Raw genomic sequence first — 14,157 nt, 5'->3', positions numbered from 1 at the left:
TGAATATACATCACTTTCCAAAGTCTCTGACAAAATGGTTTAGCAGTAGATTGCTTAGAATACTTAGGGATTGAGAGAAGAAATACTGGGATTTTTCTCAAAGTGTAATGATTTATTCCATACCAGAAATATTACTCATTTCAAAACACAGTCGTGCATTTTTTGTTTAAGAAAGTCAACTATTTTTAGTTTAGCTTTGATTTCTAGTTATTAAATAGAGGTGACCCACAAAGCTTGAGGAAACAGAGATTAAAAAAAGTGTATTCAGCATAAATTATCAGATACTTGTTTACCTAACTAAAATGTTTTTTTCATGGATATTCCTCCTCTTAAAATTTTTTTAATAACCTTTCAACTTTTGAAAGTATATTTCAAAGTATATTTCAAGTATATTTCAAACTTGGATGAAATCAGACAGGAAAGCAATGCTATGCATCAAGGACTCTAAAATGAGCAAAGAATACACCACAGACATATTTCTCTCATTAAAACTCTAAGCCTGTATTGGACTTCCCAGGTTTGTACAGCACTGACTGATACTGATTATTCATCAGCTTATTCCTGCCTGAAGGCAGATAACAACTGTGTCACGTTTGATTACTTGGATGACCTTTTCCTTTCTTTTCCCATTGAGAGGATGAATTACGGTGAAGAAGATCTCATCTTTCACTTAAAGGTCAAAATGCTTCGTTCTATCTCTGATTCATTTTCAACAAGGTGAATGAACTGTCTCTCATCACTGACACTGATATGTAGATATTTTTTTCACCTCTACCAGCGCAAAACTATAAACTCTGTTTTTGCCATCTTAAAGTCTCCACTCCCATTTAAATATTAAAAAGTAATTTCTAACCCAGATGTTTCTGTTCCACAAAGACTGATGAGTATCACATTTTGCTTTTTGTTGAAAACAGATCTATTATTTGCTAATAATATTGTTGAGCAACATGCATTGCTTTATTCTAATAACATGGTTCTCTTATCTTTTTCCTTCCTTTATTCTGCACCGTTGTCTGCTTTTTGCTTTTTACAACTTCATGTTTCAGTCTCCTGTGAGTCCTGGCTTTGAGGTAGGTACTATCTCTACTTAGAAATGTGCTTCACTATCTTTTTGTAAACCAGCATTATAATACTAAATTAACATCAGACAGTTATCTGTTTTGATTCTGTGATACTCAGGTCGGAATTTTAGCTCAGAATCCAACCTGTTGAACTGCAGAAAGCCCACGGGTGGTGTTGGTGGTTGTTTTCTTTTCCTGATGTTATTGTTCAAATTTTCCCAGTCTTCGGTAAGACAAAGAGCAATGCAGGCTTTAGACCAATAGATGGTTCGTTTGATTAAATTTTGCCCTTAGATTCCTTGATTCCATAACATTGTTGTCTTTTCTACGAAACTGAGCAGACCAGCTGAGAAGAGTATAGAACACAAAAGAGAACCGAACACTGGTAGCGCATTTACTGAAATGCACATATTAGAGCTATGTGCTGGTGCCGGGGCCACAGAACCATGCCAAGTGAGGTCATGGTCCTGATAACCACCAGTTTTGGTTGGCACAGTAAGGCACAGAGCAGCCACTGTCTGAAAATGACTATAATTTTTTAGGAAAGGAGCTTTTTCTTAATGTATCATCACAGTCTATTTAATTTATAGTCTAATCACAGTCTATTTAAAAAGGATGGTATGCAACTGTATGTATTAACATCTCAATCCAAGAAGAAATTATATATGGAAAAGAAGCTCAGTTTCTTTCACAAAGGTTTTAAGAAATATCCCCTCAAAAATTGACTTTTTATCCATCTTAGGCAATTAACGACCTAAACACTGGGGAGAAGTCAAGTGTTAAAGCAGGATACACAGCAGTGCTCTTATTGTGATAACTTGTTTTGACCAGTTGACTTGTTAATGTTTCATTTTTCTTTTCTGTACTTCTGGTGAATTGAGGGTTGACATATTATTATTTTCCTTCATGAGACTATAAATGTCAAATACCGTTATCAGTGTCCATTCTAAAATGGTCTTGTTAAGGTAACTCTAACAAAGGACGCTAATGAAAACACAACCAGAACATGTTCTGGGTTAAATAAAATTGAGAAGTCAAGATACCTTGATTCATAAGATGTAAAATGAAGAGATCTTCTTCAATAATAGTAAATTCCCATGTTTGAAAAATCAACCTAGTTCAAAATGTGCCCTACTTAGAAAAGTCCAGAGTAAATGCTAGGTCAATGATATTCTTATAAATTTAAATTTTGTAATTTACAGTGCCTTCCAGACATAATTTTAAATGTGGAGTAGTATTTTTCCCTTCAAATTATCCTTTGGGAATAAAGCCAAACAAGGATAGGAAGCATTTTCCACTTCACCCTCCTGCACTAAACTCAGAGCAGATTGTGTAAAAGAAGACTGAAGAGTAGTTGGCTTTTCTATGCAAGTTGTATAGCTTACAGGCAACTAGGCCTTCATGGATTAGCTCCCGAGGGAAACAAAATGCAAACAAAAAGTTTTTGTAGAAGCTCCTGGTATTATATTGCAATGATGCATATTAATTAATCTCTATCGATTAGATTGGTTCCTCTTTAAAAAACAATACTGAAATAGGTGTTCTTGTCTGTATTTTTTGCACATTTGTAAACTTATTACAGATTTAATTATAGGTTTATCAGTAAGTATTTGTTGAATGACTCCAGAAGGTTATATCCTTAGAATCCAAGTAGGCTAAAGAATATGTGCATTTTGTGGCCAACTAGTTCTTCAAAACGTTGTAAAAGTTTAAATTTATAACTTCACTGACTACAGTGTATGAGAGTCTGTTTCCTCATACTCTTCCCAACAGTCAATTTTATCAGTATTTTTAAATTATCCAATTATCCACTAATTGGATAGGTAAAATAATTTCTATTAATAAATATCATTTCTTTACTAGAGAAGAGAAACAGCTTTTCGTATATTTATTGGCCATTTGTATTTTACCCATGGTGAATTCCCTGTCTCTTTCTCTATTGAGTTGCTTGTTGGTTGTTGTTTAGAATACGTACTGTTCTGTCTGTTAATCAATGGTGGAAGTATATCTTCAATTTTACATGTGTTTTTGATGGCTTTTCCCCATACTGATATTTTAAAACAGAGAAAACATATTTTCACTCCTTATCTAACTGTAAGTGGAGTACTATTGAAAATAAATAATTGTAGGCAGATTAAATATTATATTCTTTTCAAATGATTCAGAAGAATAGTTTTCTCTTTACATGAGTGAGCTGAAGTCAAGTTAGAAAACGGAACAGAATTTAAAGCACGGGTGTCCTTTGTAATCACAGGATACAGTCATGGCTTGATTGTTTTAAAGTTAGGTAGGCCTTATGGAATTTTTTAAAAATTTAAGAACTTTGCTGAAGTTATTTTAAATGTTTTAAAATGTCTTTAAGGAAACATTTACTATTACAGCTTTGAAGTTAAGAGGCTCTAGAATTGTGTATGTGTGTGTGAAATTAAATGCTTTTAGACAAGTCTTTTTGGTAATTCTTAACATTCAGACTGCACAGATATTGTTAGAATATAAATTGCTTATTTAAGAAGCTTTTCCTGTGTCTGACTGTTTACATTTCACTTTTTTTATAAAATTTGGAAAATATTCAGTTTAACTTTTTATGAGAGGGTACATATTTTCTAAATAATAATTTGCTGTAAACTGCTATTATTTTTTTATAAAGTTTACTGACTCCCATTTAATTAAGACAAGAATTGTACCAAGGAACTCTTTGCTGCATACTTCCTAAAAACTCTCCCCACAAAATGACTCATTCAGTTACTGTTTCTGTTCATTAATAAATTAAAAAAAAAAAAAGCATACCAGTATTACATTATCTACCTGTAATTGGATATGATCCTGATATGCCTTATAATAGTCAAGATAGATTCCTTTCAAATGAGCAAATAATGAGGGGAAAGTTATTTCTAATCCTGAATGTAACTATGGTGAAATTTCTGGCCAAATATTTTCCAGGATAGTTTCCAAAGTAGCAAAAGTCTATCTAGAGGTAGAGACTTTACTTGTTACGCTTGTATTCTGGAGTTCCAGGAATCCTGGTGATTAATCTGAATGAATAAGTCGTTTTTCCATTTCAATATGTGCCATGACGTCTACATTAGTACATTAGCCAGATATTTCGAGATTTCTTTTGATGATTGTGTAAACTAGTTCTCCAGTGTATACTTCCAGTGAGGAAAAGACATCCAAGAATTCTTCAAGCAGCCCTTCTCCTGAGAGTCAGAAGAGTATGTGTAGTGATAGGTTTGTCAGGAAGGAGCTGGTCAGTAAAATTAAGAGTGTGAGGCCTACTTTGCTGTGCTGTTAATCAGCTGTTGCCTGGTTTCATCCAATGTGTCTAGCTTATCATACGCACGTTATTATTTCGTACTCTACACATAGACTTCCAGCTGTGTAATTCTGAATGTGAACACAGCTGGAGAGTCCTTCATGAACTCCGCTGAAGAGGGGACATCATATGCCTCTTGTCCACATGTACCGGCTGATCTTTTACACAAATGAATCTTTAGTGAAGACTCGTGCAGTCATATCGCAAAGATACTTTGGCCTCTTTAATGCTCCTCCACAGCCGTGCCTTAAGACCCAAAGCATTGTTCTCTGCTTTAAGATACACCCACCCCGTTCCCAGGGACAAGCGTTTGCTCAGTGGCTGGCTGTGCCCGTCTAGTGTCACATCCAGCCTGCCATCGTCATCGTTGTGACCACAGCGCTCCTAGAGGAGTACTATGAAAGAGGGTTGCTCGTTTTTACCTGGAGAGTTTCTGTATCCTCATAAATGTTCTGACCCAGGAAAAAAATAAAGGTTTGTATAGAAGAAATGAGGAGTGAAGAGAGTGGATGATTGAAATTGGTACTATAAATTAAACTTCTAGAAACGTTAGAAATAATTCACTTTCTAAAATGTTTTATCAGTGTGTTCGCAAATATTTAGATACATCATTTTACTTGATCCACAAGACCTGGTTCTAACCATTAGATTGGTTCTGTCCGGTGAGATGAAGTCATCACTCCCTTCTCAAGAAGAGTAATGAGTATTGCAATTTTGGTAATAAATATAGTGAGATACAAGATGCAACAGAGTCCAGAAGTTATGAACAAATGGACTTTTCACCAAATAGCCCAGTTTTTGGAAGTGTCTGGTTCTCTGTAGCTGTGTACACTGACATAATTTCACTGAGTTAATTCTTTCCTGTACTTTTAAAAGTCAGCTTCTTCTTTTTTTTCTTCTTCTTCTTTTGGTAGGTAAAGAAAAAAGTCTCATACTTTTCTTTCTCTGTTTTAAGTTGCATTAAAATCTACTCTTTGATTCTTGCAAAAGCACATGTGCACGTACATATACACACATGCTATATATTCATCATTGATTGTTACAGGCTAAGATTCTATAAACTACTGTGGAGTTATCCTTGTGGGCCGTTTTTGAAGGGAGAGGCAACTTTGCAGCTTTGCACTGTTTACGTCATGCTTTTTCCAGCTTCTCCTTGGTGTGTCCAAGGCAGTAATCGATAGGAAAGCATCTTTCCAGATTGTTTCATTCAGCTTTCCCATGAACTCATAAGCTGAGGCCAGGCCCACTGTCAATTCAATCAGGGTCAAATACCCTTCTCTAGGGGATCTTTCCTAACCAGGGATTGAACCCGAGTCTCCTGCACTTCCCTGGTGGCTCCGATGGTAAAAGCATTTGCTTGCAACGCAATGCGGGAGACCTGGGTTCGATCCCTGGGTGGGGAAGATCCCCTGGAGAAGAAAATGACAACCCACTCCAGTATTCTTGCCTGGAAAATTCCATGGATGGAGGAGCCTTGTAGGCTACAGTCCATGGGGTCGAAAAGAATTAAACACGACTGAGCGACTTCACTTTCACTTTCTCCTGCATTGCAGGCAGATTCTTGACATTCTGAGCCACCACGGAAGCCCACTATGAGAATATGTATCCCTAAAATCGCTATTCTTGGATTTTCCACATGATCTGCTTACCTTCCAGTTCACATTCTATATGTAGATGAAATCTGACAGTCAAAGCCCTCCACTTGTTGACATGCAAAGTTATTTTCTTCCGCCGTGGAAATGCTCCATTTTTATTTTGTGAATGTATAGCATGTGACATTAAGGTTACACTGCCCTCAAGTTTATCCTTATGGAGAGGTGGTCTTATGTTTCCCCTTTACTCCAAGAACCCACAGATTTACAGGCTGTAAGTAACTGACATTTTGGAAGAACAGTGCATGCAATTTGTAACAACTCTCCAGCAGGTCTAGTGCTTTCCCTGGAAAGGGTGGATTGCTTAAGAAAATAGTTAGATTCCTTTATCCTTTATTTCTGTTTACTTAAAAAGAGTGAGGCAATATAAAAGTTAATGTAACTTCCAAGACTGCTTTAGCACTCAGCAAATCCAGATCACCTTGTATTTTTAAGAGATTATATATTTTATTAGTGTGAAAGGTTTCACAAATTGCTTCAAACATTAAAAGTGGATTCTCTACTGTGAAACAGCATCCATCACCTCTGAGCAGGGGGTACACTTTTTTTCTGCCCTGTAGCAGTCCTTTTCAATGTTTTGAAAAGGTGTTGATTAGATTTTATTTATGCTGTATATTTAGGGTATCCAACTGAGTAGCCAAACTCATTTATCTGCACACTTGGCAGGTAGTTCCAGGCCTATAGAGTCAAAATTGTAACAGAATAGCACCAAACAATTTAAAATTCACCAAACACCGTACCCTCCACTCAGGGAATTACAGGGCATCACACCAGAGTGTTCATATGTGAACTCCATTTTACAGGGGTGTTGAGACTTGCCTGTTGCCCAGGAACTGCTCTGGAAAATCCCAGATTCCCCATTTTTGAGATGAAATACTCATCTAAGTGTTGTGGAAAGACGTCAATCGTTTCTTTTCCCTTCATAAAATAGCCTGAGACTAAGCATTCACTGTCCTGTTTCACTAGTAGTGATGATGGGTGAGGTCAGATAATCATTTCCAAGTGGGATAAACAGGCTTCAGAGTATATAAAAGAAATCTCCAGTCAGTCCAAACACTGGGAGGACTGAATTGTCCTAAACAGAATTTTGGCTGCTAATACTAGTTAACATAGCCATTGCATGGTAAGACTCACTTCAGGGTCCATACCCAGTACCTCTTCCTCAGGAAACTCCTTTTCTGAATGACCCCTTCATCTCCACCACGGAAATGGTTTATTTTTTCTTTGAACCTGGATGCATATGGGCACTTATTCTGTGTGAGGCAGTTTTCCAGAAGTTGATGATACAGTGATGAACAAAATTGTCAAGTTCCCATTCTCATGGAACTTATATTCTACTGAAGGGAGATGGTTTTGTTTACCTAATAAACAGGTAAGTAAGACAAGTTGTAGGCTGCAGTAATTGCCCTGGATGAGAAAGTTATGATGTGCCAGAGAGTAAAAGAGTGTGGAAGGAATGTGGGCAGGAAATGAGGTAGTCTGGAGGCCTTTTGGAGAAGGTGATATATGACCTGGAATCTGAAGAGTAAGGCAGAACCTAAAGAAGGAAAGGGCACAAGTCAATAACAACAGTTATGTTGTGTCCAGAATTCTGTTGGGTAGTAAGCTTATTGGGCACAGAGATTGTTACTGATTAATCTTTATATGTCCTATAGCATCTGACTTGAGCCTTTGGGTAGAATTTGTCCTAGGAAATACTTGTTAAATTAGGTAGATCCATCTTGATAGCAGTAGGGGCAAATTGTTATAAGGCACTAATCTGCCCAGTTCTTTGATAATCAGAAAGGCTAGGTCTTAACACTTCAGTAAAAAAAGGTTAATGTTTGCTTGGCTTGGTGTCACACAGTGGTGCTTGTATCTTTTAAGCGTAACAGCAGCTGGATAGGAAAGTAGGCAGGCAACTGAGGGATTCTTAAACAATAGACGCTATATATTCTGCTAGCCATAATGTTCTGGAACACATGTTTGATGCTATCCTCTGAGCACAGGCAGACTGCTTGAAAATCTCTTCTGTGGTTTAAGGTTAAATGGTTCACAATATTTTCACGGTGCACTTGGCATGTAGAACGTACTATTGCTTTGTTATTCTCATTTCTGTGAACTCTTCTTTCGTGACTTAAATGAAGGGAAGAAAATATTTTCTATTTTTATATTAGTATAAAATCAGGGGATATGAGAGCTGGGAGAGACTAAGAAAAGAGGAAGCAAGCCCGGAACAAGACTACCTGAGTTCATGGTTCTGCATTTTACAGGCTGTATGATCTTGGGCAGATGATGTAATCTTTCTATGGTTCAGTTTCCTTATCTTTAAAAAACCTGGTGATCATGAGATTGAAATGAGTTGAAATAAAGTGCCATGAAAAGAATCTGGTACATACAAAAGTTATAGAAAGTATTTTATGTCTTTATCTAATCCTGAGGTCTCAAACTCCTCCCCATGACCAGATTTATTCCCCAATTCTGTTGACTGAATGTTTCAGAATTGTTTTCAGAGTCGCTGATATTTAGAAATAGAGTTATTTCATAAAGTGCTTAGATTTTCTGCTGCTTTTGTAAAACTAAAAAAGCTGAAAACATAAGGCTTTTTCAGTCACATGGCAGCCATTAGAAGTATTTGAGCCACAGCCATCCCTTTTAAACTGAACCTGTCCTCTCCAGTTTTCCATAAGCTCCAACATTCTCTGTTGCATTCCTGCACCCATTAATATTAACAGCCTACAGGTACATATTTGAGCTTTCTACCTGTCCGCTTTTTAGAGCAGAAGGGTTGTGATAGATATTGTATACATGTTGTATATGCTAAGTAGGGATGAGGAGCAGGCAGACAAGTACAGAGAACAGTTCCAGTGAAAAACATTGCTTAGTCAACTGTACTTTCTCAAAACTGAAATTCTGTAGAGCAAGTGTGTTGGTGTTACCAGTGCATGTAGTACTATGTCAGTGTTACAGTGCATGTAATCCTCATTTTTTTTTTAAATGCTTGTATTAACAGTCTATATTTTGAACATCTCTATTGAAATGTCTCATCCATTATTTGCATACATTTATTTCTTGAAAACATTCATTATTGTTCAAGCATTGCTTATTACTTACATTGTACCAGGTTCTTCTTTCTACTAGCAGAAGACAAATGTGATTAAGACACTGTCCTTCCCTTAGGAGCTTACTGTGTAGTGAAAAGTGCAAATGTGAAAGTGTTACTCACTCAGTTGTGTCCGACTCTTTGCGACCCCATGGACTGTAGCCCACCAGGCTCCTCTGTCCATGGAATTTTCCAGGCAAGAATACTAGAGTGGGTAGTCATTCCCTTCTCCAAGGGATCTTCCTGACCCTGTAGTTGAACCTGGGTCTCCTGCATTGCAGGTGAATTTATTACTGTCTGAGCCACCAGGGAAGCCCCATTGTGTTAATGATTAAGACCAAAAGGAGTCCTGAAAATGATAAATCCAGAAAGACACTTCAAAGTGTACACAAAAGTATTAACTTTTCCATTTCTCTTTAACTCAGTAGGAATTTATGTCACTCCAAATTCAGTTGCCATTATGGGTCTATATTTTAATACTGGATAAAGTTTCATTTGAATGCTGTTTTTTATAAAGTGACTTTTATCTCTCAGGAAATCTTATTTTTAATTTTTATGTAAATGACAAGAAACCACAAGTAAAGGCAGTTTTCCCCCTCTGTTTTTTAGATTTATTAATAAAGAGAATTCATTTTGAACTGCGAAGTGGAATATACCTTGTTGGGAAATTGTTTCAGAGTCCTGTTGAATGTTTAAAGATGTGCTGGCAGTTGGAGTTTCCATAATGTAATCTAAGCAGTCATTTCCTGGGAGGGTTCCAAACTTGCTGAGTCATTATTTAATATACCAGGTTAAAAACCAGATTCTGTGTCTAGAAAAGCAAGATGCATTGTCTCCATAAGTAGGTGTTCAGTGCGTGCACTTTTAACTTTGGCAGTCGTTTCACACGAAACACTGTTAACATGTGGATGTTACAGACACGTCAGGAAACCACAGTCTTGAAAACATTGTAATCTCTTGAATCTTTAATATCTAATCTTGGCTTTAAAATTCAGCTTTCATCATTTTGCTGTTCTCATATTCTCTCCCATTCATGACCGTGATCCTTCTTACAATGAGAATAAGAGAGACCTTTATACTTTTCATCATCTGCAATTTGCCAGATCAGATCATTGATGTCAGTCCATACAAATACCATGTCATACAGTGATGTCAGCTCTCAAAAAAGTTTCACACCTACAATTTGATCCAAACTCCTCCACTCAGGAAAAGAACAATACATAAGACCAATGGCTAATGTAAACATGTAAATTTTTAGAAGTGCATCCTCTTGTATGTGCTTACTGTAATTATAGAGAAGAGAATGCTATATCTGTTCAGAGTTTTAAGCCAGTCATTGCTCTACACATAATAATGAAGCAGAATGAAACAAAATGTTGCTGTTTACTTCTTCCTTTCCAAAGCATTTCAACTTTCCTCTTTATTCCCAGGGAGAAAAAAAACCACAACACTCATTCTGCAGATTGTCCAGGTTCCCCAAATACTGGAACAGCAAGTAACAGTGGAGATTAATTTAAACACCATTTAGTTAAACTAGTAAGCCTAATCAAAACTTCACTAGTGTTGATAGGTAAGCGAGAATTTTCTCTACCATAATTAAAGATCTTACTTACAAGTGTAAAGTAATGTACTCATAATGATTAAGTATACAAATATACTTCCTTGGTGGCTCAGACAGTAAAGAATCTGCCCATAATGCAGGAGTTCCAGGTTCGATCCCTGGGTCGGGAAGATCCCCAGAAGAAGGGAATGTCTACCCACTCCCATATTCTTGCCTGGAGAATTCCATGGATGGAGGAGCCTGGCGGGCTGTAGTCCATGGGGTTACAAAGAGTCAGACAGTGTTGAGCAACTAACACTTTCACTTCACTTTATACAAATATACAAGTACATAAAAAATATTAAAATGAAGTAAGTTAATGAAGAAATATAATGATACCATATCTCTTTACTTTGTATAATAATGCACAACATCCATGTACTGTGCTTAGTCGCTCCGTCGTGTCTCACTCGTTGCGACCATGTGGACTGTAGCCCGCCAGGCTCCTCTGTCCATGGGCTTCTCCAGATAAGAATACTGGAGTGGGTTGCCATGCCCTCTTCCAGGAGATCTTCCCAACCCAGGGATCAAACCCAGGGCTTCTGCATTGCAGGCAGATTCTTCCATAAAAACTAGTTATTTAAGTCAGCATTACCCTTTGAATTGTAAGTCTGCTTTCCTATTGAAATTATCTTAAAGTCCAAGCTAGTTTAATTTAGATCAATGCGATTTGTAAAACCATCCTCTATTTCTTTTAAAATTACTAACTTCTGAATTTTTGCCTACTCCATAGCTTGATGCATCAAACAAAAAAAATATGGTAATGTGGATTTTGGGCATTATACCTTCAAATAAAATTTCACATAAAAATGGAAATTACAACTAGTAACTTTCTTAAAATGGTAACTGAATGTGAATTATTAATCAAAATGTATCACTGATTCTGAAAACCCTTAGGAGCATTTTATTTGCTTTTATATTATTAGAAATGATGATTGGCAGGATTCCAGAAATAATGGTTGTTAAACATTTATGTAACCAATGATATATAGATAAATATTATAAATATAAATTTATATTACAGGTCAATGGCCTTATAGGATCTTATTTTTATGTTTGTTTTACAATCTCTTATATATCAGTAAAGCTTTTTTTCACGCTTTGAAGAATGGATAAATATTTCAATAAGCATTTACAAAGTCATAAGATAGTAACCCAGTCTTCTTTTTTTGTCTTAGCTCTTAATTTTGCTGCATAACAGGGAAAAGCAGGTATAAATGTATATGTGTAAACTCTCAGAAACATAGAATACAGTTCAATCTCCATTACATCAGTTACCACATGCATGCACCCCGTCTCATGATTTTTAAACTTCACTTTTTCATTTAGAAATAGAGGCCACATTGAAAATGACTGATTCTATTTGGAACTGTAAGAAAAGAGAATCATGAGAATGTCTGGTTGTGTTGCTAGTTGATTTTGCTGCTGCTGCTGCTAAGTCGCTTCAGTCATGTCCAACTCTGTGTGACCCCATAGACGGCAGCCCACCAGGCTCCCCTGCCCCTGGGATTCTCCAGGCAAGAACACTGGAGTGGGTTGCCATTTCCTTCTCCAATGCATGGAAATGAAAAGTGAAAGTGAAGTCGCTCAGTCGTGTCTGATCCTCAGTGACCCCATGGACTGCAGCCTTCCAGGCTCCTCCATCCATGGGATTTTCCAGGCAAGAGTACTGGAGTGGGGTACCATTGCCTTCTCCAGTTGATTTTAAGATGTCATAAATGACAAGAGGACGCTTTGATAATGTTGTTAAAATCTTAAATTGCTATTGTATCTTAAATGCTATTAGTTTTCATTTTGACACTATAAATCTGCAGTTTATTGTTATTCAGTGCCAAGGACACATGTGGCTGTGTGAATCTCATCTTTGCCTGAGTGTGTAGTACAGACTCGGCCACAAAATAACAGCCAGTTTCTTTTCCCTAAAATCATGTAAGGTTTTAAAATGTCTTAGGTAATCCTGCCTTGAAGGTAATAAATGACTTCTCAGGAATAATTCTGGTTCTTGTAGTTTGTGGTAGTGTTTATGTGAATGTTAACATATTGGGTGAGAACATTGAACTTTATCTGATTGCCTCTTGCTCATCTAAGTGAATTTGCCCAATGGTATACTGAATAATCCAACATCAAACTGGCTTTGTCTACACATCTTAGAATTAAGTCTCTTAAGTTAAGAAAAATAACTGAGAAGTCATTTGGTCAACTTTTCATACAATTTTCCAAATTTGAGAACATTGTAAGTCTGCTAAGAAAGTGTGACAACAGATCAGCTTTTATTTTGAGTGGTGAAACTTTCCAACTGTGGAAAAATACCACTTTTCATTTTAGTGCACTTAAAACTGGCCCATTGGATTGTTAAAACAGGACCTAACCCAATGAACTTAATTATTTTCCAGTAAAATTAAATTCCACTGAAGGTATTTATTCAATATATTTATGATTCTGATTTGGCAAACCTTAGACTCAGTTTTAAAAGCTCCCATGATGTCTCTGCAAGAGTTGAGCCCTTCCAGAATAATTCTGCTTCATAGTTTTTTTATGGAATTGAAGGTATAAATGTAACTGTAGACATAATATCCCTAAGTAGAACCTCATTTCTAATTTCTTTTTATTGCAGCTAGTGAATCTGTAAATCAAAATTTTCCCATTTGATGCAGATAGACATTGAAAGGGATAGAAATTATATGTATATATGATTTGTTTCTCATCTTTTCAGTAATTACCCGAATTAGACATTAACTAAGTAAGGTGATAATACAAGGGCTCTAGAAGCAGACAAACGTAGATTCATGTTTTGACTGTACTATGTACTAGCATTTGACCCCAAAATTAGATGCCTCAACTATAGATAACAAGGCCTGTCTTACAAGGTACCTAAAACAGTGATTATTAAGAGTTAATACTAAGTTAAGAGCTTAATAAATGAATTATATAATTATAATGACTATTAAAAAGTAATTCAGTTCTTTTATTCCAATGATTATTATTTCTGATGATTCCCAAGTATATTTCCATGATATCAAGAGATACCATGAAATTGTTCAAAAACACTGGAAACACAGTTCATTTTAATTCGTTTGTTTTTTTAAATCTATATAGAGCTGATGATGTAATTACAAAATGAGAAACAGGAGTGTACAGAGATATAATTGTAACCAAAACATTAATATTTGTGACTGTTATATAATCTAGTAGTCACTGTTTCTCATTTTATAAATGATAGTATAAGTTTAACTCTACTTTTATATGGTTGAGGAATAATGTTAAATTATGTATATTTTTTTCTTGGAGAAAATCCAAAGAAACTATCGGCCCTTTTCAGATGAGGTACTGTATGGGACAGACTGGGGGGATTTGCTTTTCATTTATTATCCTCCTGAATTTCTTACATTTTGTACCTGTGAATCTTTAGTAAATATCAGTGAAGTAGTATATGCAGTGAGATTTAGAAC

General features: G+C 36.2%; 1 protein-coding gene across 2 annotated transcripts in view; it reads left to right on the top strand.

The window, feature by feature from the left end:
• PRKD1 (protein kinase D1) overlaps positions 1-14,157 on the top strand; it is a 351,107-nt gene that overhangs the window by 277,436 nt on the left and 59,514 nt on the right. Inside the window, exon 5 of one of the 2 annotated variants that reach the window (XM_061394915.1) lies at positions 1,047-1,070. The exons of the other annotated variant lie outside the window; for it this stretch is intronic. Within the exon in view, the coding sequence (XP_061250899.1) occupies positions 1,047-1,070 (24 nt within the window). The remainder of the gene's footprint in view (positions 1-1,046; positions 1,071-14,157) is intronic. 2 annotated transcript variants of the gene reach the window in all.

This window comes from Bos javanicus, chromosome 21, assembly GCF_032452875.1.
Source record: "Bos javanicus breed banteng chromosome 21, ARS-OSU_banteng_1.0, whole genome shotgun sequence".
NCBI classification, from domain to species: Eukaryota; Metazoa; Chordata; class Mammalia; order Artiodactyla; family Bovidae; genus Bos; species Bos javanicus.
Note: the sequence above shows the minus strand (reverse complement) of the source record. Positions and strands in the feature narration are given on the sequence as shown.